This window comes from Harmonia axyridis, chromosome 4 (genome assembly GCF_914767665.1).
Source record: "Harmonia axyridis chromosome 4, icHarAxyr1.1, whole genome shotgun sequence".
Classification (NCBI taxonomy): domain Eukaryota; kingdom Metazoa; phylum Arthropoda; class Insecta; order Coleoptera; family Coccinellidae; genus Harmonia; species Harmonia axyridis.
In genome coordinates, this window is record NC_059504.1 from 13,155,920 (window position 1) to 13,180,656 (window position 24,737).

At 34.8% G+C, this 24,737-nt stretch overlaps 2 protein-coding genes across 2 annotated transcripts in view; one reads left to right on the forward strand and one right to left on the reverse strand.

Annotated features, from left to right (window-relative positions):
* Positions 1-94: 94 nt before the first annotated feature.
* On the forward strand, positions 95-14,985 carry LOC123677606 (transmembrane protein 18). Its single transcript, XM_045614239.1, has 4 exons — positions 95-282; positions 6,649-6,766; positions 11,214-11,362; positions 14,550-14,985. The coding sequence occupies exons 1-4, from the start codon at positions 211-213 to the stop codon at positions 14,667-14,669; spliced, it is 459 nt and encodes a 152-aa protein (XP_045470195.1). The 5' UTR covers positions 95-210; the 3' UTR covers positions 14,670-14,985.
* Positions 14,986-15,888: 903 nt separating this feature from the next.
* The window catches only part of LOC123677607 (biorientation of chromosomes in cell division protein 1-like 1), a 198,353-nt gene continuing 189,504 nt past the window's right edge, over positions 15,889-24,737 (reverse strand). Inside the window, exons 6-9 of the mRNA XM_045614240.1 lie at positions 24,129-24,292; positions 21,945-22,119; positions 18,581-18,866; positions 15,889-18,373 (exon numbers count right to left, since the gene is read on the reverse strand). Of these exons, the coding sequence (XP_045470196.1) occupies positions 17,229-18,373; positions 18,581-18,866; positions 21,945-22,119; positions 24,129-24,292 (1,770 nt within the window). The 3' untranslated portion in view covers positions 15,889-17,228. The remainder of the gene's footprint in view (positions 18,374-18,580; positions 18,867-21,944; positions 22,120-24,128; positions 24,293-24,737) is intronic.

Genomic DNA, 24,737 nt, shown 5'->3' on the forward strand with positions numbered 1-24,737 from the left:
GAAATGGCTAAGAGATGTCGCTTCTAGTCAAAGTTCCTGCTTTTTCTGTTAGATGTCTCTAGAAAAGATCTGCCATATTTGTTTGGTTATTATAAACTCATAAACAAATTATCACTCGGTCGTCAAGTCGTTGTCAAATGTAGTGTAGATAAACAGATCCAGTGAATTTCAACATTTTATGGTGAAGGTCGGTGTTGAATTGATCACAAAATGAAAGACATGGACTTTGCTGAATTTTTACAATCTAATCAGATTGATGGATTGTTGAGCTTCTTATATAGTGTGAGTTGATATCATTTCTTGTGCAAATAACACTAAACAAACGATGTTTTCTTCAAGTTATTTTGAATGTTTTGCTTGAAAATCAGTTTGAATCCTCAATTAAAATTGCCACAAAAAATACTGAAATATTGAATTTGTATTTGATTGCATTCCTAAGATTTGACGACTTCGAACTGAAGAATTTGAGCTAACACCGATTTTTCATGATATATAAACTTCTTTCAGTCACATCTATTATTAGAAGAGATTCAAAACACGTTAGCAAATAACGATAATAATCTTAGGTATAGATGAATAGGTTTTTAAGAGATTCCTGAGAGGTCTTATAGAGGCTTATAGGAATAGGATTGAAAAACATTGAAGACCATATATTATTACCGAGATTATTACGTTCTCTGGACGAATTCAAGTTTGTATATCATGTTCAGTTCACACAAGGTCTTTTTAAAACAGCTGAAACCATTTCTAGCTGATACAAACCAGAAAACCTGATGTTCTTGAGAATAAATCAACACTCCTTTATTTTGTATAGGTATAAGATATCATCTGAACTGAACGAATATACCTATAACTTATAGTGTTTCATTTATGGTTGATTCGTTGAATGTGTGAAAAATATGACACAATTAAATTTCCTTCTGAACATCACACCTATGTGAAATTTGATTTTTTTTGTATCTTTCGATTTTCATTTTCCACATTTTTAGTGAATAGATAAAAATTCGTTGTGAATCAAAGTTGTAAAATTTTATAGTGGAATTTCAATTATGTAAAATCCTATAACGAGCATAAGAAGGAATATAAAAAATACTATACTGAATAAGAAGTGAGATAGGTGCACTATCAATATAGGAGTGCAGTATCTTATTATGTGTCCTATTAATTAATATGCTTATTTGAGACTCATACATTTCTTCACATAGTTGGGTATGAAAATAAGAACTAGCAATGCAATATATGGAACCAGTTTCTGTAGACATATTTCAGATGACGAGATGATAAATACATGTTCCTTTTTTTTTCGATATCGCTACGTTGTTTTATTTGTTATCTCATTTATTTGTGAAATAATCACATTAGCCGAAACTATCGTTTTTTGTACAGAATACCTTTCCACGAACTGCATTGTTTTAAGTATTCATTATCATTACACCACAAGAGCAGGTTTGATATAGATGGGAAATCAAATCAAAGGTGAAGACAAAATGACAATTCGTTGCAGTGGCGTACCCAAGGGGGGGGATAAGGGGGGATATATCCCCCCCAGAAGGAATATCCATTATATGTAACAACCTTATATATCACAATCTTATTATGAGTAAGCAAAATTTTTTGGAAAACTTCTTCAAAAAAAGGAAAAATTGAAATTTTTTTTCTTTATCCCTCCCAAGGTTTATGTCTGGGTACGCCACTGATTCCCTGAACAGTTGCTCTCGCTCCTCAAAAAAAGGAATCTAATGTCATTGATTCAGTACTCTTTTTAGATAGTGGTGCATAGACTTCTTCAAAGTAATATTGTCCATGTCATGGTCGTTACCTTGAACGAAATCTTACCTCCGAGATATCCAGATTCAACATTTATTGACCAAGTCTGGAATAGTACTGAATCTACATATAAAACCGTAGATATTGTACTCAATACTTAAAGTACCTTTTCACGTACGGCCTATCTATCAGAACTGTCGATTTTCAGATAGTCAGTTTTCCTGCGGCGATCGTCAGTTCGAGATCTTCAGTTTGGATCGAATGTTCGCTAGACACTGGTGATAGTCTGATCCAATTGAGGTTTTTGACTTCCTAGACGTTCTGAATCAATCTTTTAAAAATGAGCCATTCATCAACTCAAATTGACTTTGTATTGAAATTTATTGAAATATGTGATAATTTACCGTGCATATGGAAGATCAAAAATAGGTAGTTACAAATAGAAGATGATTAAAAATAGAGATTGATTGAATTCTTTGCCAAATTGAATCTCGTTAGAGCAACCCAATCTTTTACCCAAACACGTTTTTCTTTCTTTCAATATCTTTTTTCAAAGGTTTCCAATAGTGATGGTACAATTCTAAAGTGAGAAAAACATAAATTATTCCGTGAGATACATTTTTTTTATTTGAAAGGTTACATTATGTCATCATTATGTATGGAAAAAACATCATTCAAATGACCTCTAGGACCTCTCCGTATGCATCGCATTCTGTCATCTGTAAACCCAATTTTTAATAACTTTTTCACATGAATTTGACTGTATGTCATTAATAGTACAATGCTGATTTAGATTTGCCCAGTTGCTCAGATTATCAGCATTAATTCGTGTATTTATATCAAATTTAGTTTTCAACAGCATGAAAAATCATTTAAAATTGTTCTGTATCCTTCTCCATTGCTTACTCTTCAACCATTTTCTTCAAGGAAAAATGGACCAATACCGGAAGCATAGCTACACCATACATGTACTTCATCTATATGTAATAGTATCTCAATAGTTTCGTGTTTATTTTCATCACTCCAAATTCTGCAATTCTGTTTGTTTACATAATCTTTCCACCAAAAATAAGCTTCATCACCTAATTTTCTCCCAATATCTACAATGTGCACTGTTGATGCATTATGAAACAATTTAACAATTTCTAAACGTTGTTGAAGCGTGAATTAGTTATATCTTTCTTATGTTAAATGACATAACCTACCTGAAGACAAATGACATAGGAAATGTCAAAAAATAATACACAGTTTTTCCATTATAACCATTTGAAATTATATCATTCCGATTGAGCAAACCCGTTTTAATAGAATTGCAGCAGCATTTTTTATTTATAGACATTTTCAGAATTGCATTCTTGACGATCTAAAGATCTTAACCGAATATTTGTAGTGAAATTCACGATAGCTGAGAATTCAAGCCTTCTACCATCTATTCTCATGTTTCAGGGCAATTTGCTCGATGTAATCGTATTATGTGTTCATCATCAGATCAAATCGTCAGTTCTAAATTAACTGTTACTAGACACCTTTACAGATAACAGGCCAATTGAAAAGTCCCCGGTCTACTATAGTAAAACACATTCTTTTTGGCAAAATTCGATTTTATTATTCAACATAGTTTCCTTCGAGGTCGATACAGCGATTATAGCGATCTTCCAACTTTTCGATACCATTTTTGTAGTACGAATTTTTTTTCGCTTCAAAATAGGCCTCAGATTCGGCGATTACTTCTTCATTGGCGCTAAATTTCTTTTCAGCGAACATTCTTTTGAGATCTGAGAACAGTAAAAAGTCGCTGGAGGCCAGATCTGGCGAATACGGTGAATGCAGAAGCAATTCTAAGCCCAATTCATGCAATTTTGCCATTGTTTTCATTGATTTGTGTCACGGCACATTGTTTTGATGAAACAGCCGTTTTTTAACCATTTCATCCTTTGAATGATCCAATAACGCTATATAATAATCGCTGTTGATGTTCTGGCCCTTTTGGAGGTAATCAATGAATATTAAACTTTACGCATCCCAGAATACTCATAACCTTGCTAGATGACTATTGTGTTTTTCTTCGCTTTGGATTCGGTTCATCGTGTGCAGTCCACTCAGCTGACTGTCGATTGGACTCCGCAGGGAAATTATGGAGCCATGTTTCATCCATTGTCACACATCGTCGAAAAAATTCAGGTTTATTGTACTTAAACAGCTTCAAACAGTGCTCAGAATCATTAACACGTTGCTTTTGATCGATTGTGAGCTCGCGCGGCACCTATTTTGCACACAGCTTTCTCATGTGCAAATATTCGTGAATGATATGATATACACGTTCAAATGATATCTTGACAATGTCTGCTATCTCGATCAACTTCACTTTACGGTCATTCGAAATTATTTTGTGAAATTTTTTTATTTTTTCGTCGGTAATAGCCTCTTTTGTGCGTCCACTGCGTTCGCCGTCTTCGGTGCTCATTTCACCACGTTTAAACTTAGCAAACCAATCAATGATGGTTGATTTTCCTGGTGCAGACCCCGGAAACTCTTCATCAAGCCGAGATTTTGCTTCAACTGTATTTTTTCCCTTCAAAAAGCAATATTTTATCAGCACAGAAAATTCTTTTTTTCCATCTTTTTTCTAATAACAAAAGTAGCTACACTCACAACGCAATATCTCACAAACTAATGTTGTCAAATTTTGACACGTATCGTTTGAAGGTTGGTACTAACTAAAAATCATATGAATTTAATACCGCCATCTGTGCATCAGACCGGTGACTTTTCAATTGGCCTGATACTTTTTCAATTCATTAGAAGCATGCCCAACATATTCACTTCTGATATTCAGAAAAAACGTACGAGGAAAAATTATAACATCTAAGCGTTTTGATTCGATTATCGGATTTCCAATAACAAAGTGTTTATTGTTTGTTTAGCCATTAGCAATATTAAACCGCTAAGCAACATTGTGAAGCGCTCCATTCTAATATTTCATTGGAAAAATATGCTTAAGGTACAACTTTCTGTGTAGATTGGCCAAATATTTGTACATAGGTATAATAATCGTTATATGACAGTTATAAAATGCACATAATCGTGGCAGTTATTCGAATTGCTTGTATATTCGATTTAATGTAATAGCAGCAATATTGTTGTTGATGGGAAGTGGCGCTGAAGGTCAAAGATGAAACAAAAATTTGCATAGAAAAGAGTTGTTGGCTATTGGATTTTATCATAGTTAATAAACCTCTGGAGTTGTTTAACCCTCTGAATTTACATTTTGCTATTGTATATCGAAAAGTCCATTAGAAAAATTCGAAAAGCAGTGTCAATGACATTTGATACTCTTTACAATATAATAATCGAAACATTCGAATGAAAATCATTTGGGGGACTTACATATATAGGTTTTTTCGACTCATCTAGGGTAGCTTTATCTCGGGTTACCGTGTATACATCTATCAATGAAACACCCTGTATATTTTTTATGGTCTTCCACAGGCGCAATTGGCACAATTCAGTGCTTTCCTCGAAAATATTCGTCTGATAGATACTCTTGAGATGTTCAGGGAAAATGTCAAAATATTATAATTCGAGAATATGCAAAAAAAATATTTTTTGAAAATTCCGACTGCCCCTAGCCTCTTATATGAAATAGGATATGATTATGTTACATCATTGTTCAAATTTTCAGTGTAATTTCTATGAGAAAAACTGCCGGTCATGGGATCGTAGGTATAATTACCGAATTCAAAACTGATTTGTAGGATCTCACTGATAATTATTATCGTTTGTTTACCGATGAAGGTTAAATATGATAAAAAACATGGATATTACGAGCTACGGCAACATTCGAATGATTACAATTTCCATTTGAAAATTCCCGATGAAAAATTTGTGTCATGCTTGTTTTCAATAAGGCTTTTCAACCGCAGACTGTTTTCCTGAAGTTGACTGTAGGGAAAATGGAAAATTGATCGCGATAACGATTTTTGAACTGATTCTACAGGGTGTTTGGTGACCGGAATAACAAAGTTCAGGTGAAGATCTGATGTCTGTTTGATTTGGGAAATGACTCTCGTTTTTGAAAATTAGGAGAAATTTTATATAGATCTAAACTCTCCACAGATCTTGGTGATTTTTGATATGATTGGCGACTCCAGAAAGTTGAGTTTATAAAAAAATTGTTGCTACAAATTAAGATTCGTAATCACAAATTGATCGAAGAATGAACTTCAGCAAACAGGTAGAAGAAAGGCATTTGCACGGAAGACTCTACCCGCTGCTCAACCTAAAAATTAAACTTTCCTCAGAAAACAAGCTGAAGAGAAACAAAGAAAGAAGACAATAGAAACGCTGAAGGAGCATGAAAATAGGGAATTAAGAAAGATCATACAAATCAAAATAAGAAAGACAAATAAGAGGAGATACCTCTTTCAATGAATCAAATAAAAGAAAAAAGTGTCTTGCAGAAGAGAGAAAAATCTCCCAATTAGACAACAGTAGGAAATTGGAGAAATCATAATAGAGGCGTTGGGAATAAAATTCCAGTTTTTATACAAAAAAAAGACCTGAGTTTGAACAGAAATTATGTTGGCTAACAATTATAAACCGGGGTGGAAGACAATTGTTCCACAAATCTTGTTCTGCATTAGAAAGAACGTGAAAATTATAATTTTGAGATTTCAAATGAAAATTACGTAAATTCACTCAAAAATGCAAATGTCCACTGATATCAAGTGATATTTATTGTTCTCTTCGGAATTCATCACCCCTCATTCTTCAAAATTCGTTTCTAGGTTTCTTTATCCTATATTCACTTGAATAATCACACTTTAAAACAAAACCGATTTTTTAAGGAATTATGAATTAAAAAAAAATTTTTTTTTTCAGATCGAATGGAGGGATCCCTGGATCATAGGCTTAGTATTTTTCCACCTAGCTATATTCCTAACGGCCATACGGACGAGACGACATGGGACGTTCCAAGCCCTACTGTTTTTCGTTTTATGTGAGTGAGATAAAATGACAACTCTATCCGATCTCAATGAAATCATAATCATAAGGTGCTCACGGAACATTAAATTTCGATTTTCAACTTGAACGTAACAGGCAATGACTGTTCCTGTTGAATTTTAAAGGAATTGTGTATCTGGAATAATGTTATTTCCTTGTTGTGGTTCGTTATCGATTACAGTTTCCGAACGTATTTTTTTATTCCATTGAACAGGTATTATAATCGGGAACAATAATATTGTTTAAAAGAAAAACGTGTTTTGAATGAGAAAAAACTTGGCTATTTTGCACAAAGGTTCTTTTTTTTAAGGTGATGATTATTTGTGAAATAATATTATCGAATTGAAGAAAGAAGTCCAAACTCAAAGTGGAATAGTAGATATCGAAGAGAACTATGGACACTAAGTTTCCTCCACGAATTTGATGAAATTTTATTGAAAAAACTTACAGAAATGTTTCGAACCCTGATGGTCATCTTGAAGAAAATGCAAAGAAAAAGAAATATCCAAATCAAATACAAAGGTACACAACTGCTTGGCTGGTCTATAATGGGGAATCCAACCAACGAGGGTAGGAAAGTACAATAAAAGAAAAGAAGAACGGACATCCCTAAAGGAAAAGTGCTAAACGTAGGCATGTGTTTCGGGCTTTCGGCCATCATCAGTACGGTGAAGAAGTGTTAGGATCAATAACACTGGGAGAAAAACAACTAATAAACGGAGTCAATAAAAAAAGAACAATATATTGATTAAACTTACAAATTAATATTATTGATCAATGAAATAATCGCCCTTTTGTAACAGAAAGCAAAATGTAATTAGTTTTATCTGTCTGCTACAAAATGCAGATTATTTCGTCTATCTATAATATTGATTTGTAAATTTAATCAATATATTGTTCTTCCCTACCCACGGTAGTTATAGACCTGCCAAGCAGTTGAGTACCTTTGTATTTTTTTTAGATATTTCTCTTTCTTTGCAATGAAGATGAATTCAATCAGGGTTCGAATCATGTCTGTAAGATTTTTTCATTAATTTTTTATTGAATTTGCGGAGAAGATTTAGTTCCCTTTAATATAATTAGAGGTTAGAGCATCTGAAGCTCCTGAGCGTTCGTCATTCATGCAGTTTTTGTCACTTCAGAAACTATACAGAACTGTTTATGTGAACATATATGAGATCTGATTCATTATGATGTCATTGTTGTCGCTTAGTTTATATATACGAATTGAACATTCGAGATGAATTTCTGGCTAAATGGATCTGTTGTTACGGCAATATTTGGTGTTATTTTTCTTCCGATATTATGCTTGTATTTTCTGAGGTATGATCAACACGAACTCTGATCGGATATATTGTCACCATAATATTGGATATTATGTCTTCGGACTAACACTTGTTTGGATCAATGGCACACGGCCTGGCTGACCAGCACTTCCGGTCTTATGAAGAAGTAAAAAATTGGATCGATTCGTGGATCGCGTCAAAATTTGACCAGTTTTTTCGACGCGGGATTCGTACGTTGCCCGAAAGATGGGAGAAAGTAGTGGCTAGCGATGGACAATACTTTGAATCATAAATGTATATCGAGTTTTCTACAATTAATCTTCGAATTTCGAAAAAAAAACGACGGAAGCTAAGTTGTACGCCTATGTAGATATTCGCAAAGTAGGTATGGAACAGCACATCTGGTGCAGATGTTATTTCTGCTGGAAATTCTTAGTTCGTGATATAGTGGTCATAAACTCTCAGTTAAAAGTCAAATCGCAAGGCATTGGCTTCCCTTATGTCAACAATGCAGGAACTGCTACGATCAGAATAAACTCGTCTAAACTGTCAATATTTCTCCAGCGAATCTACTGATATTGCATTCTTTCAAAATTTAACTGACTGTTTCTTTGACTGTATTCTTCTAATACCATGTCTGTTTGAATTGAAGCGGTCTATTTTTAGAATTCCACCTTCAGTGATCAGTATTACAAACTAACCGACTTAAAACTTAAAATATTGCATTTAACACGCATTCCATTATAGATCTAGAATTATTCTTCGAATGATAATCTCAAATGAACAAATCACTGGCGTGATATTGAAAAGTGGTTTCGATGAACATCTCGAATTTCACTATTTTTGAAGTTTGTCTGAAGAAACATTGTATTGGTATCTGCCTGCACCGTGGAGTCTATAAATAATCATGACTGTGTCTATTGAATTCACATTTACATGAAATTACTCCAATTTAATTTATGCTGTGTTGGGAACAACTTTTGTGGAAAATGTTTTCGATCCGACGTCCAAGGGTCAAATTATTGTTATTCCGGAATAAAGACATGTTCGGAACCCATTCGTTTTTCTCATCACAATTCATAAATAATTCACGTCGTTAGTGTTAGGAAAAACATGATTTTCCTATCCAACTAAAAATGTGGATATCCTTGATTCAGTCATGTTTGTAATTCAACAAGGAATTATTCAGAAATACACATTTCCACCTCGAAATTAGTTAAAATTTTATTTGGTGCGATAAAGTTTTTTACCATCAAGGTCGTTCCCCGAACACATCACTCGAACATTTGGTCACAATGTCTGTTATTTTCGATTTTTGAGCTTGGGATGGCAACGAAAATTTTCGACTCGTTAGTGACGATTTTTCCCACGAATTTAATTTTGTCAGCCCATCCGTCCGTAAAGACGATAACTCTCGAAATTTGATAGAAATTGAATTGGAATAGTTGGTTTCTATGGAAATTTATATGTCCATAATAATTTAGTTAAACAACTTATGAAATTTTTGACAGTTTTGTGGAAAAATATCGGATATATAGTAACTGACGAAGAGACACCCAGAAGGAACTGTTTAAATTTTATTATTTTTTTTTTGTAAAACATAGATAGTGTAATGATTGCAATTGGAAGAATAATGTGTCAACAATGTTTTTGTGTACCGCGATTATCTATACACTCCCCAACACGTCTCGGCATTGATGCAATAAGATGGTCTATTTCTTCTTGAGGGATACTATCCCAAGCTACCTGTACTTCATGTCTCAGAGCCACCAAAGTCCGTCAGGGCTGGAGAAAATTTCCAAGCCTTCTACCCATGATGTCCCAAACGTGCTCTATGGGCCAAATATCGGGGGATCTAGGCTGCCATGGCAAAAGATTCACATGGGTCGCTTCGAAAAAGTTTAAACTAACTCTGGCAACATGAGGCCAGTCATTATCTTGCTGAAATTTTGAATTCTCGTGCTGGTTAAGGTAAGGGAGAACATATGGCTCCACTATTTCCTGAAGGTAACGCAGCGCTGTCATGTTACCTCGAATAAAGACTACAAGTGACCTACTTGCATGTGCAATAGCACCCCATACCATAACGCCTACTGTCCTGTGTACATAACGCTCAACATTAAACTGAGGTTCACGACTTTCTCCCTGACGTCGTCTAACCCTTCTTTGGCCATCATGTGCACCCAAGGAGAATCGAGATTCATCAGAAAAGACATCCTGATGCCATTCCATATTCCAATGTTGACGTTCTTCGCACCACTGTAATCTTTGCCGGCAATGCTCAACCGCCAGAGATAACACAAGATGGGATCGATAATGATGCAGTCCAAAAGACCTTATCCGGCAGTAAACCGTTCGGGTAGTTACAGGATGGTCTTGTTCTCCTAACCACTCATCAGCCAAAGATCGAGTTGTCGCAAATCGGTCTCTAATGGCCATAAGTCTTAGACGTCGATCTTGTGCCTACTCTTTTTCGATTTTGGGCATTATCAAATCACGCTCGACAATATTTCATATTAGTAGTTGGATTTCTGTTCGTACGGTTAGCGATTTTTCGAAACGACAACCCCGCCTCCCTTAGACCAATAATTCGACCTCTTTCAAATTTACTTAGCTGGCGATAAATTCCGCGTACACGTACTCTAGGCATTTTGACAAAAACTAAACATCGACTTTAGATCTCTTCGAACAGCTGGTTTAAAAAACTTGCAAAAAACGACTACAATATTTAAGTAACAAAAATTTTCACATGAGAAAACCTTCACGATTTTTTTCTCCAAATTCAATCATTTACTCCTTGCTATGCTATCTATGTATATATATTTATATTATGGACAGTGATAGCCACTTTACTAGCGAGAAGTATTTACTCCTCCATAAATAAGGGAGGTGACAATTATTGATATGTCAAAAAATGTCGAATGTGTTGCTCGTATTCCCATTGAGATTAATCATTTTGCTGTCTAGGCAGGAAATGTAATACTAAGCTGATTGATGTGTTTGTGCAAAATTGGTATTTGCTGTCAATCGGAAAAAAATATATCCTTAATAACAGATCAAAATAAATAGGTTGAAATTTAAATGGAAAATCCTATCATCAGAACTTCATTTTTCTGTAGTATCATAGCTTAGTTTAATTATTTTTTTCTCTTCCAGTGTTATTAGTGTATTTTTCGGAAAATATCAACAAATTAGCATCTTCAAACTGGCGAATTTTCTCCAGGCAACAGTATTTCGACAGCAATGGCCTCTTTATATCCATAGTATTTTCTATGCCGATACTTCTGAATTGTATGATGATGGTGGTAAGTATTTAATATTCAGAATTCCACTAATGACATGACAGTATTTGAATGCCATTCAAGGTAAATGATAAGGCTGCTCCCAATTTTAAAATAACACATAACACTTCAATTAGGTCAACTCGTATAGACATCTACCAGAAAGGTAGGTTTATGGTCAACCAGTCTTCCAACAAAATAAGTAGACTGCTTAACAATTCAAGTGCAAAATGATGTCTGAAAATATTCGATACAAAGTATTAAGTAAGACGGTCTACTCTGAAATTATTATAGGAATATTCAACCAAAAATGTATACTTCCATTGTTTTGCAGTGTAGCTCAAATAATCTCTCAGTGATGCAATTAAAAAAATGAATCTAATTTTTCGTGGAACGCCAAACTTTTCACATGATTCCGAATTCGAAATGAGAGTAAATTCTTATCTAGTCATACTGATAACTTGATCTCACTTATCTGTTTTGATAGCTCAGCTGACAGTATAACTTCGGCATTATTTGAGTTAGCACTATGAGCCTAAATTCGGAGTAGATTATTGATATTTATACCGGGTGATTCATTTAGAATGTCCAATTTCTGAGTTGTAGAATTTGGACCTCAATATAATATCCCACATGCTTTATAAAGGTTCTACAATGAGAGGTTTCATTTTGATTTTATAAAAAATGTGTAGATTTTAAGAGAAATCAATGCATGTTCATTTTATTGTGAAAAGGAAGGTATGTCATTGACCATGGAAAACAATATAAGCCTACGGTTGCAGAGCCATATCTTTTTTCATGAAAGTTTCCATGGATAATTTTGTATTCAGGGATGGGTTGATTTATTTAATTCCCTCTGTGATGTTTATCTTAGATATACAAATTGCTAATTCTATAAAGACTAGTTTTTCAATGATTTTGGATATTCTGTGAGATAGTATAATAATTAATAAAAAACAATGGTGTGAAATTTTCAGCGACAATATGTTTGAACTATCAGCTTCTGAATTGATGATAAAATACTCGAAATTATGTGAAAAACATTACTTAACGGTGAAAGCAATCAAATCGCAGGTTTTACTAGGTATGTTCTCGAATATTACCACTATATAAAATCATAAAAACAAAAACCTATATTGCATAGATGATAATCGATGTAATAATTTAATTGCGAAGTTTTAACTTCAAAAAAATTAAATACGTTAAAAATTTGCAGTCTTATATTATAGATAAGCACTATTAACAGATGTTCATGAAAGCGTTTGTAGAAACAGCGATAGTAAGCAATACTCTAATTATAACAAATTCAATATTAATTAGCAGTTATCGGAATTCATAATCGTGCGTAACAGAATCTGAACGTTTCACAAGATTCATTGACCCGAGCAAATGTACATTCAACGATTATCACTGTCAGTTTTTCTTTTTTTTTTTTCATCCGTTTGGGATTCTTCTTTCAGAAAGTGTGAACTTGTTTTGCTGCAGATCGTGGGTATCGTCTGAAGTGTGAACAGGATTTGTTGAAGCTCGATTATTTATAGATAAGACTATTGTATTGGTTCGCATATAAATATTAATCATAATCATTGATTAACAATTCTAACGAGGTCAATCCGGGGTCATAGCTCATTTTTAATTAATTATTAGGAATCACTATTCAGCCACAAGAAAAAAGATGACCTATAGATAAGATTGAATTATTATTAAATGTTTTACACACTTCATGTTCGCTCTGGGTACTTTCAGTTTCAGTTTCGACTTATCTAACAGGCCCATTGAAAAGTCCCTGTTCTACCATAGTAAAACACATTTTTTTTCGGAAAAATTCGTTTTCATTATTCAACCTAGTTGCCTTCGAGGGCGATACAGCGATTATAGCGATCTTCCAACTTTTCGATATCATTTTTGTAGTACGATTTGTCTTTCGCTTCAAAATAGGCCTCAGTTTCGGCGATTACTTCTTCATTGACGCTAAATTTCTTTCCAGCGAGCATTCTCTCGAGGTCTGAGAACAGGAAAAAGTCGCTGGGGGGCAGGTCTTACGAATACGGTGGATGCAGAAGCAATTCGAAGCCCAATTCATGCAATTTTGCCTTTGTTTTCATTGATTTGTGACACGGCACATTGTCTTGATGAAACAGCACCTTTTTTTCGTCAAATGGGGCCGTTTTTTAACGATTTCATTCTTTCAACGATCCAATAACGCTAAATAATAATCGCTATTAATGGTCTGGCCCTTATGGAGGTAATCAATGAATATTATATCTTGGCATCCCAGAATACTGATGCCATAACCTTGCCAGCTGATTGTTGTGTGTTTCCTCGCTTTGGATTTGGTGCATTGTGTGCAGTCCACTCAGCTGACTCTCGATTGGACTCCGGAGTGAAATGATGGAGCCATGTTCCATCCATTGTCACATATCGACGCAAAAATTCAAGTTTATTGCACTTAAACAGCTTCAAACACTGCTCAGAATCATTAACACGTTGTTGCTTTTGATCGATTATGAGCTCGCGCGGCACCCATTTTGCACACAGCTTCCACATGTACAAATATTCGTGAATGATATGATGTACACGTTCAGATTATATCTTCACAATGTCTGCTATCTCGATCAACTTCAATCTACGGTCATTCAAAATTATTTTGTGAACTGTTTGGATTATTTCGTCGGTGACATCCTCTTTTCGGCGTTCACTGCGTTCGTCGTCTTCGGTGCTCATTTCACCACGTTTGAACTTAGCATACCAATCAATGCAGACTCCGGAAACTCTTCATCAAGTCAATATTTTGCTTCAACTGTTTTTTTTCGTTCGAAAAGCAATATTTTATCAGCACACGCAATTTTTTTCTTCCCATCTTTTTTCAAATAACAAAAATAGCTACATTCACAACGGAATATCTCACAAACTCAAACTGCTGTCAAATTTTGACACGTATCGTTTGAAGGTTGGTACTAACTAAATCATATGAATTTAATACTAGCACCGCCATCTGTGCATCAGACAGGGGACTTTTCAATTGGCCTAATAAACATACTAAATGATCACCTATTGCTGTTTTCCAAAGGAATTTCACCCCATGATTGGCTTGAACCGTACCAAATCAGATTAATATTGAACAATGGCAAAGCAGATCAAGTTTTTTCAAACTAACTGCGACTTCAACTATCAATTTGAAATATAAACCTTTCTTATCTTCATTTTACAGGGAGCTTGGCTTTACCATTCAACGGAACTAATGACGTCACTCAAAGTAGCCCAGCTGAAGGATAGACTAAAGAAACAAAAACTAGAAGAACAGCATACAGAGAGGTTGAAGAGTAAATGATCTGCAATAGAATCGATATTTTTAACCAATTTTTTTACTACCACTTCATGACATTGCGTATTTTGTAATTAATCCGCTTTTAGAATTTACATCAACCAACTTTATGTTATTTCCAGTTTTGACGTTTTTGTGTACGAAGCTATTTTCAGCTTTCTAGTCAATTTGCAATTGGAGTTTTTATAAGAATATATCATATGATACGTGAATATTACCTTTGATGAGACTGAGATAAATTGTTGGTGTTTTGAGAAAAAGGATGTTGGTTTGTATATATTTTTGAGAATAATGCATCCGGATAATTAAAGAATTTTTTTGATATTCTTGTATTCTTTACATAACCTCAACAAATGTTATACAAAGCTCAAAATAACAGAAATGAAGATTAACATGATGGCCAATCAATAGTATACTAAGGTCGTGGTACATTAGTAGTTATTTAATTAGCTATAGTGTTAATGGGAATGATTAATGTACTGATTAGATTTTGTTTCAGATTTTTGGAAATAGTCCACCTGTTGCTTTGGTCAGACCTTACCAGAGTTAGATAAGGTGGCGCTCTTCAAAATTGTTCGAATTCTTTCTATATGTCTGTTGGCATTTAAAAAAAAATAATGATTTGAAAACTGCAAACTTTCACAAGAAATTACAATTCAGTTCAATTCGAATTTATAATAAAATTATTGCAATATTAATTGACTATTGGTCTATTCAGAGTTTAGAATATTGTCACGAGCATGGTATATAAAATATTCTATACTCAAGTCAAGAGAGTCGAGAATCACAAGAAATGTCGAATATCAACGATGTATGCGCCATCTTAAACTTTAGTGATCTCTCGAAATCAAGTAGGCATAAATTTCCTGTTTTGTCTGAAAGTTTTGCAGATGGCACCATATAGGCTGAGTAATATATGAAAAAATTACTGATTTGAAGTAGGACTTCCCCCAAATTTTCATCGAACTTTTTTTCTGCGATTTATGATTGGGGGACTGAAAATTGTAGGAGTTCGAAATGAAGATCTAAATTCCATGTTAATTTCACTAAGTATATTGACATTCATGATGCCAATGGATCGATTTGAGATTGTTTCTTCTTCTATCCTTTGTATCGAAATATGATGAATTGTAGAAAGTTAATGATCCGACTTCACCATTGTTTACTTAAGAATGATGTATTTGAAATTTACAGGAAGGAGAGGAGGAATGCATAATAAACGAAATTTATCAGAAAATTTTATTAGCACATCGGAGTATATGTCTCCTTCATCTATAACGGAGAACAATAAACAATTTCGTGCAAAATACATTTCTTAATCGGGTCATAACATAGCAGATCTATATGCATATGTCATATTGACAGTAGAGTACAGTAATAGGACGGGAAGCGAAGGGACAGTTCGAGAAGATAAATAATATAATATTCCTACAAGATGGCTTAAATTAATGAAAACAATTTTACAAATTGATGATCATGTAACCACGACAAAAATATTTTTCGTGCAATATACCTACCATACAATGGATCTTAATTGCAAAATGAGCGATCATATTATGTATATTAACATTCAATAAAGCTTTCAGAGACAACTTTCTCAAGTAGTATTTAATGAGATATTAATTACTCTTCTTAATTATCTGTTGTTTCACTTTCTGGAAAAAACTCCGATGGCACATTATTTAGAACAGAATGAACTTGCTACTGTAACATAAAAACTACAACTAAATTTGATGGCACATTTATGAATACATTACATGAAATTCTAAGCAATAGCTTTAGTGGGTATTCATGTTTTCACTGATGTGCTTGTTTATTTCATTTATAAGATTTTGTGCTTTTATCATAAGACAGAGATAACATACATACAAGAAAAAATTGATTATATCTTGTTTAATTTGGCCTAATCGATTAGTTTGGCAGTGAATCAAGGTATAATCAATTGCATTTTCAATCGATAGAAAGTAATGGATCTATTTCGATGCTTGTTAACCTAATTCTTCTTTCGAAATGAGATTTTCTACCAGAGACAGGCAAATTGGAAAATCTCATTTCTTCAACCATAATGAACAAATTACATTTATTTCAATTCATTGACTGTATATTTTGAATAAAACCTTGTTGTTCATTGAAGACATGAATGTTGATATTTGATTAACTTTTATTCAAGTCTTCTGCCTCTTCCAAAACAATTTCCAAATTTCATTTAGGTATCCATATAAAAATTTTGCATTTTCACATTCATTCTTACCAATAATTAGATTAGATTCTTCTTAACCTCAACAGCATCATAAGAATAACATCACATCTATTTCATAATTTAACCAAGGTTGCCTACAAAACGCTTAGTGCTATAGTAAGATCTCAACATTATATGACTCTAATTTGACAGACAACTGAACTCTAAGAACTCCAACAATCATCAACAAACTCGCAAGACTTCCACCTCGGCACTCTTCAAACATAACAATTAGAATAGGAGTCTAAGATAAACATGTGCTGCTTCCGAGAGAACATAGACTTATCTATACAGACCTAATTCAAACCAGACCTATCACAATCTTTTCAACCTAACACCCTGCTGAAGTAGTAGGGATAGAAGGAACGCCGCTTTGTGTTCGTCAGTTTCCTCCTTCTGTTGGCTAGCTTGGGGGAGAAGGGCTCGGAGTTTAATGGTTCAGAAGTGGGGTTTCCCATTTCGGAGGTTTTGTTTTCAATCACGTCATCAGTTATCGCCTCTATTTCCCCCAAAAGAGATTTCGACATTATCTCCTCCTGGCCCTGGGCTGGTTCAGCTTTTTCTACATCCGTGCCGGTTTGTACAGCCTCACTGTCATTGTTTCTAGAGCTGTTTTTGTTCAAAAGGTCTATTTTAGGGTCGATAAGGACATCAGCCGATGTGCTTGAAACTGATTCGGGTTCATTTGGAACAGTGGAAGATTTATCATCCTCGAATTTATTATTCCTTCCAGACAATGGGACTTTATCTTGCTGTGACGTTTCATTATGCCGTTCTGAAAAAGTTGTCGTTGATTCATTGTGATGGAAGTTTTTTCGACCGAGTTTCTCGTCAAGGAACTTCGTCGTTACGATGAAAACATCGCTGGAATTCGTGTCTTGCTTTTTTTGCATCTGTATTTCTACGTGTTTACTTTCCTCGACGTATCCCATCCTGTTGTTCCCGTCTATGTCCTGATTGAGCTCGACAACAGGGTTTTCATCAAAGAATTCTCGTTCACTTTCATCAATTAAAGGCAATTCTTTTCGATGGGTCCTGTTGAGCTTGACTAATGGACCCCCTGATGCGATTACCGGAAACATTTCCACTTCCTTGTTCAAGTCTTGATCGAATTCTTCATGGTTCGTGCTCTGACCATCTAATTTTTCCTCTTTCTTTTTGCGCTGCTCCTTCTCAGACTGGAAGTTGATTTTTTTGGGGTCGGATTTTTTGTAGTACTCGATTTTTGACTTTCTGTCGAATTTTTTGGAGGATTTATTCGTGACTCTGGTGGATTCTGGAGGGGCCTCTTTGTAGTAAGCCACGGTGGTGGAATAAGTCTTGTTTTCTTGTGTTGATGTGGAAGTCAATGGCGACGACGAAGTGACTTTTGAATCGGAGAAAGAGAATTCCTTTGATGATGGTGAAACCTTCGTGGATTTGGCTTCTTCAATACCTGTATCGTTGAGCTCTATGATATCGAACATTGTACCTGCGGAAAAGAATCGAAATTACCACAGATAATATAGACATTTATTGATTGAAATGAAAGAGGTATTGAAAGAAAAAAAATTCGCGCCATGGCAGGGTCCGAAAGGAGAAAGGGAAAACAAAAGCATATACAATAAGACCTCCCCCTCTTCTGAAGCATTATCTTGCTGCACCCTGCACTACTAATTCAACATTCGGTGTAACTCACCATTTTCGATTATGCTGAAAAGTTGACCCTGGCTGATGGCGCTAGGATATTCTCCTATATCATCATTTCGTGCCTCTGCCATTTTCTGATCTGCAACCATGGTTATGTTCTCAGGAGACATGGTGGAGCTGTCTTCAAAAAATATCTTGGTGTCATTTGTGCTTGGGGTGTTTTCAAATATTGATTCAACTGATGGTTTTTCTCCTTGGCTGTCAGCTTTTAGCTTTTGGCTGGATTCTTTGAAGATTATCGTGAATGGATCTTCTGATGTAATTGTGCTTGCAACCTGAAGATTAATGATAATATTGAAAATTATATAGGAGCATTTATATGAGGAGAAGTCCTGTTAATATTGCTATTAATGCTCAAAGCTCATATAGTTACTTTAACACCTTGTTTCATTCAGCTCCACTTGAAGAAAGTCGATAAAATTTGAAGATTTGAGTAAAAGAAGACATGATACGTCTATAATGAAACTTTACCATTTTCATGATGAGAACATTGACCTTTTCGAAAGCATTAAGCCGTTTTCCCCTGAATCAAGCAGGTGAATACAAGAGCATCCATTTCTTAACGAAGGAGATCGAGAGAGACGATTTCTCGTTGCCCTAGGGTACGATATCCCCAGTATATTTGCTCTCATAACCAGCCAGAAAGATAAGCTGATTATGAAAGTTTCGAATCGTCGCGGTTCTAAAGTTTGGGATCGTCCTCAGAGGATGAAAGGATTATCGTTTAATATTTGAATTCGCAAGGTCACAATTAGTCCCTGTATAAATAGGAAAAGCTTGGTATCAATTCCAGAGAATGGATTCGCCACAAAATATGCAGCGGTTTGATGTTGTGAGGTAATTTCGTCTTATATTGGAATGGAACTGATATGAGGTAAGGAGAGTTTTCTAGATCAGACTAGTGCATCTAGATGTCGTGAGTGATATCTATGTGAGGAGGACACTTAGTATTATACGCTGTGTTTCTTGATTGATGCAAAATATTTGAATAGATGATGATTCGACGAATATTGAGGGTGTCTTTCATACTTTCAAACTTTCTGTTTGAGTTCCTTTCTTTCCAAGTTACTGGCTTTTGAAATTAGGGAAAAAAATTTGTTTCAATTGAATATATTCTATATGGAATATTTGAGAAAAATCAATTTTGGAAGTCAACTAAGGCTGATTAGAGGTAACTTTTTGAAAGTTTTTTCTTCTTCTTCTTCTTTCTCTTTTCTTAAGACTTAGTCTTGTTTCTTCCACTATTCAGCCTCCTGGGAAACAGATGAAGGTTTTTTGAATTCCGAAAGAAGAAGAGTTCTGCAAGGTGATGGCGCCCTTCAGAATTGTTCGACTTCCCGTAAGATGCAAAGAATCCCTGGTGTGTGTACTGATTCTATTTTGCTTCAGATATCCATCTGTTGCTTTTGCGTTCTACTTCACCAGAGTTCTGTAAGGTGGTGCTCTTCAGAAATTTTCGAATTTCCGCTATCTGCCTGGTGCCGTTTGAAAATGAAATACTGATTTTAGACTTTACAAACTTACAATAAATGAATAAATTACAATTCAGTTCCTATCGAATTTTCAGTGAAATTAATGGAATATAATGACAGAGTAGGTATAGAAGATTGTTACGAGCATAGAACATAAAATATTATTGTTCTATACTCAAAGGTTGCGAGAGCGAGAGAATCGAGAGAAATGTCAAATACAAACGATATATGCGCCATCTGAAACAGAAGCGACCCCTCGAAATCAAGTAGGTATAAATCTGAAAAATCTCGTGTTTTTTCTCAAAGTTTTAAGTATCAGTAGATATACCAGGTTTTCTATGCATCTTAACTTCTCGCTATCTGTCTGTCACCTTTTGAAAATGAAATAATGATTTGTTGAGAAACTGCAAACTTTCACAAAAAATTACCATTCGATTCATATCAAATTTATAATGAAATCATTGAAATATAATGACGGGCTATTCTTCTATTCAGAGAATAGTAGATTGTCACGAGCATCGAATATAAAATATCAATAATCTATACTCAAAGGTCGAAAATCGCAAGAAAAATAAACGATGTATGCGCCATCTGAAGCTCTAGTGATCTCTCAAAATCGAGTAGGCATAAGTCTGAAAAATCTCCCGTTTTGTCTGAAAGTATATAGTTGACACACCAGGGTTCTTATGTATCTTATCTGTTCCACAGGAATGAGGTCATTTTGACGTGTATGCTACATCAAAATAGCAACACAGATAATGAATGAAGCCTGATTAAGTCAAATATTAGTCGGCATGTAATTCATAAATTAAGTGAAAAAGATCCTAATGAATAAATGAATTGAACACGTTTTTCGAAACTCAATCAGTGAAATTTAATTCAACTGTAGCAGCTGTGAGGCTGATGGCGAATCTTGGATACAGGGATGATTGTGAGGCAGCCTTTAGGAGTTTGAGGATTCTGACATTTCCTTCACTTTTTATTTATGAGTGCCTTAAGTATGTTCATGTAAACAAAAATACCTTCAACTGCAATATAGATTTTCATGATCACAATACTAGAAGAGCTAATGATATAAGATCCGATTATGTGAGACTGAAGAAGTCGCACGTCGGCCCAGCTTTCTTAGGCCATAAACTTTTCAATAAATTATCGTCGTCAACTCGAAATCTACCTGAAAAGATGTTTCTGAGAACTACCAGAGAATTCTTGATTGAGAAAGCCTTTTATAGCATAGAATCATTTCTTTCTGCCACTATTGAGCTGTGAATTCAAACTTTTATCTAACACATGACATATGTATATATATATTTTTTGTATGTTTGTCGTATAATTATGTTGTTGTAGTTTTCAATCACTTTTTGTCATTTGTTTTTTTCTATTTCATTTTGACGTGTGTAATATACCTGTAGAGTATAAAAGGCACGAAATAAATTACTACTTACTTACTTACTGTAGTGACTTTATAGGGGTCGTAGCGTTGCAACAGGGTCACCTCTCCACGATGGTGTGAGAGGGTGTGTCTCAGGCCGAGATCGCTGGATAGCCTAATTGTTGAGTCCACCAGCGATCTCGGGGCGAAACACCAAACCCCTGGAGGAAAGGGTGCACCTCGTAACTAGGATCGAGAAAGACTAGCCAAACAAATATTGCCAAACCAGCTTCTCAAAGATACTGACCTGGATTTTTCTCATTTTTATTGATCTTTATTTCCATCGACTTTCTGTGAATTATTATCATATTTTTAATATTCTCCCAAGAAATACTCTCACATATTTCATAGGTCCCACCCCTAAAAGTCTATACAGGAATTCATCCCTCAAGTTAGGGGCCCAGATAGAAAGTCGTATAAAACATGCAAGGGAAAAAAGGGATCCTCACCTCGCCATCGTAACTCGAGTCGGTGGAGACATGCACTGCGGCTATCGGTTCCGTAACGTCCAATTTCCTGTAATAAATTGTGGTTTCAGAAGGACTTAAAGGATCTTCCGTCTCCCGCCTGTGCCTTGTGGACATCTCGTAGCCATCCACGGTGTTCGAGGTCCACATCCATGACCTGAAAGGATACGACAAGAAAAGCTGTAGGAATGGGAGCTCGAGATATAGATTGTAAATTAGGCTTAGGGGCGGTGTTTTGGGAGGTGCACGATCAAGTACTCAATATTCTTACGAACGAGATTTTTCCTTGATGAAATGTCTAGGTTATCTGGTGTGTTCGCTGATTAATCAAGAAGACGATGTGAATTCGTTATTGGTGAGGTTATCTTGTGTAGATGGCGCTATATACCTACTGAAATTGCAGTGACTTAATAAACCACTGTGGCGACTCGAGTGATATCGTTTTTTATTGTCTATCAGTTCCTGACAAACTGTTATAGCCTTGTGTCATCTTGTTCAAAATAGCTTACATTTGACACTCGAAAACCATCAGAAATAACATATTTTTAATGAAAGTATTGCCAAAAAATTTTGATTGAACTTGTCGCCCTCGATCTGGCTAAAGATTCATCGGTAGAAGGTCATTAAACTAAATTTTAAACACTGTTATAGACTTGATTCATTCTGTTCAAAATAGCTTACGTTTGACACTCGAAAATCATCAGAAACAACATATTTTTAATGAAAGTAGATATTACTAAAGATATTAATCGAACTTGTCGCCCATGATATGGCTAAAGATTAATCGGCAGAAGGTCGTCAAACTGAATTTTATACACTGTTATAGGATTCTTCGTAGAGCTTACAGTTCTGAAGAAAATTGAACTCGAAATTTGGGAAAAAAATTGAATTTCCATCCTAAAATCGTTATATCTCCTGAATTATTCGTCACAGACCCCTAAAATAAAAACGTTTTTCAAACATCAAGTTCTGATCTGAAACATAGTGAGGTTTCAAAGGCGTAGCATACATCCAGGAGAAGTTGCAGTGTTGGAAATATTTTCAATTTTTTTTTCGAAAATTTCAGATTTTTACGTATAATTTCTGAAATAATCTAATAATCGCCCAACTGCTAGCATTTTCATGATCTACATAGTCCAATCCATCAATAAAATGATACAATATTCCCATAAAAGAAGTTTTATTTTTTTCAATTTTCTAAGGGTTAGGTATGGAAAATTTCACGAAAATTATTCGTCAAATTTTTCAGGTGAGATCAAATATTCGACTGATCAGAGATCGTCAATTTTGGCACCGCTCACTGATTCTTCGTAAAGCTTACAGTTTTGAGGGAATTTGCACTCGAAATTTGGGAGAAAATTGAATTTCCATCCTAAAATCGTTAATCTCCTGAATTATTCGTCACAGTCCCCTCAAATAAAACCGTTTTTCAAACTTTAAGTTCCGCTCCAAAACATAGTGAGGTTCAAGTGCGTAGCCCATGTCCAGAAGAAGTGACACCCTCGGGAAAATTATCAATTTTTTCTTTGAAAATTTCAGATTTTTGCCTATAATTTATGAAATAATGTACTGATCGCCCAACTGTAAGCATTCTCGTAATATTCATAGTCGAATCAATTCATAAAATGATAAAATATTCCCATGAAGGAACTTCTATTTTTCAAAAAATTTTCTAAATTTTTGGACAAAAAATTTGTCAGGTGAGATCGAAATTCGGCTAATCAGAGATCGTCAATTCTGGCACCGCTCATCGATTCTTCATAGAGCTCCCGGTTTTGAGGAAATTTGAACTCGAAATTTGGGAAAAAATTGATTTCCATCCAAAAATCGTTATATCTCCTGAATTATTCGCCACAGACACTCAAATAAAAACGTTCTTCAAACACCAAGATTTTTTTTTCATTCTGTTTCAAATAGCTTACTTTTGAAACTCGAAAATTATCATGAATAACAGAAATTGTAATGGAATTAATGCAAAAGAGATTAATTGAACTTTTCTAACTCGATCTGCCTAAAAATTAATCGGCAGAAGGTCGTTAAATTGAATTTCACACACTGTTATACACTTTTTTCGATCTGTTCAAATTAACCAACATTCGAAACTGTAGAAATCATTAGGAATAAAACATTTTTAATGTAGGTATTGCAAAAAAAAGATAAATTAACCTTGTCGTCTTTGATCCAGCTGAAGATTCATCAGCAGAGGATTCGGTAACTTCCGAAGTCACTGATGTAACAGGAGAAACGGAAACTTTTGGGGACACCTTATCGTCGAAGTCATCCTCATTGGAGATGGCGCAAGTAAGCTGCTTCAGGATTTCTTCTCGGTCCTGTAAAAAGTTGAAGGAGTTCGGAACAAGTATTTGACTTCTGTAATGAGTTTTACGTAAGTGGGGAGTCTGAATCGGGTTGCGATCGCTGCAAACTGTAGAAGTAAGCCGGTTAATTTTCCTTTTTCGCCCATATTTTTTAATTGAGTGGAAAATGGATGGTGAAACTTATTGTTTGAGTTCCCCGACTGGATTTCATTGGGGAAAAATGCTGAAAGTTTCTATTGGATAAGGGAGTGTTAAATTTCGAAAATACGAGGGAAGTAACACTGACTGAACTCGTGATTTCTTAATTCGTTTTGAAACAGATTTACAACAAGATGAGAAATTTTTCTTTTACTTCATCTCTATAGAGATTTTTCCGAAGGTTTTTCACATTGAACTTTTTTTTTATGTGGGATGTCTAAATACCATGCTCACTGAGAGCATTTCATGAACTATAAGA

Bases quoted from the DNA above. Each gene is read 5' to 3' on its own strand.
- LOC123677606 (XM_045614239.1), top strand. From the start codon at position 211: ATGAAAGACATGGACTTTGCTGAATTTTTACAATCTAATCAGATTGAT. The intron at 283-6,648 runs GTGAGTTGATAT...TTTTTTTTTCAG, and splicing joins TGTTGAGCTTCTTATATAGT to ATCGAATGGAGGGATCCCTG. The intron at 11,363-14,549 runs GTAAGTATTTAA...TTCATTTTACAG, and splicing joins TGAATTGTATGATGATGGTG to GGAGCTTGGCTTTACCATTC.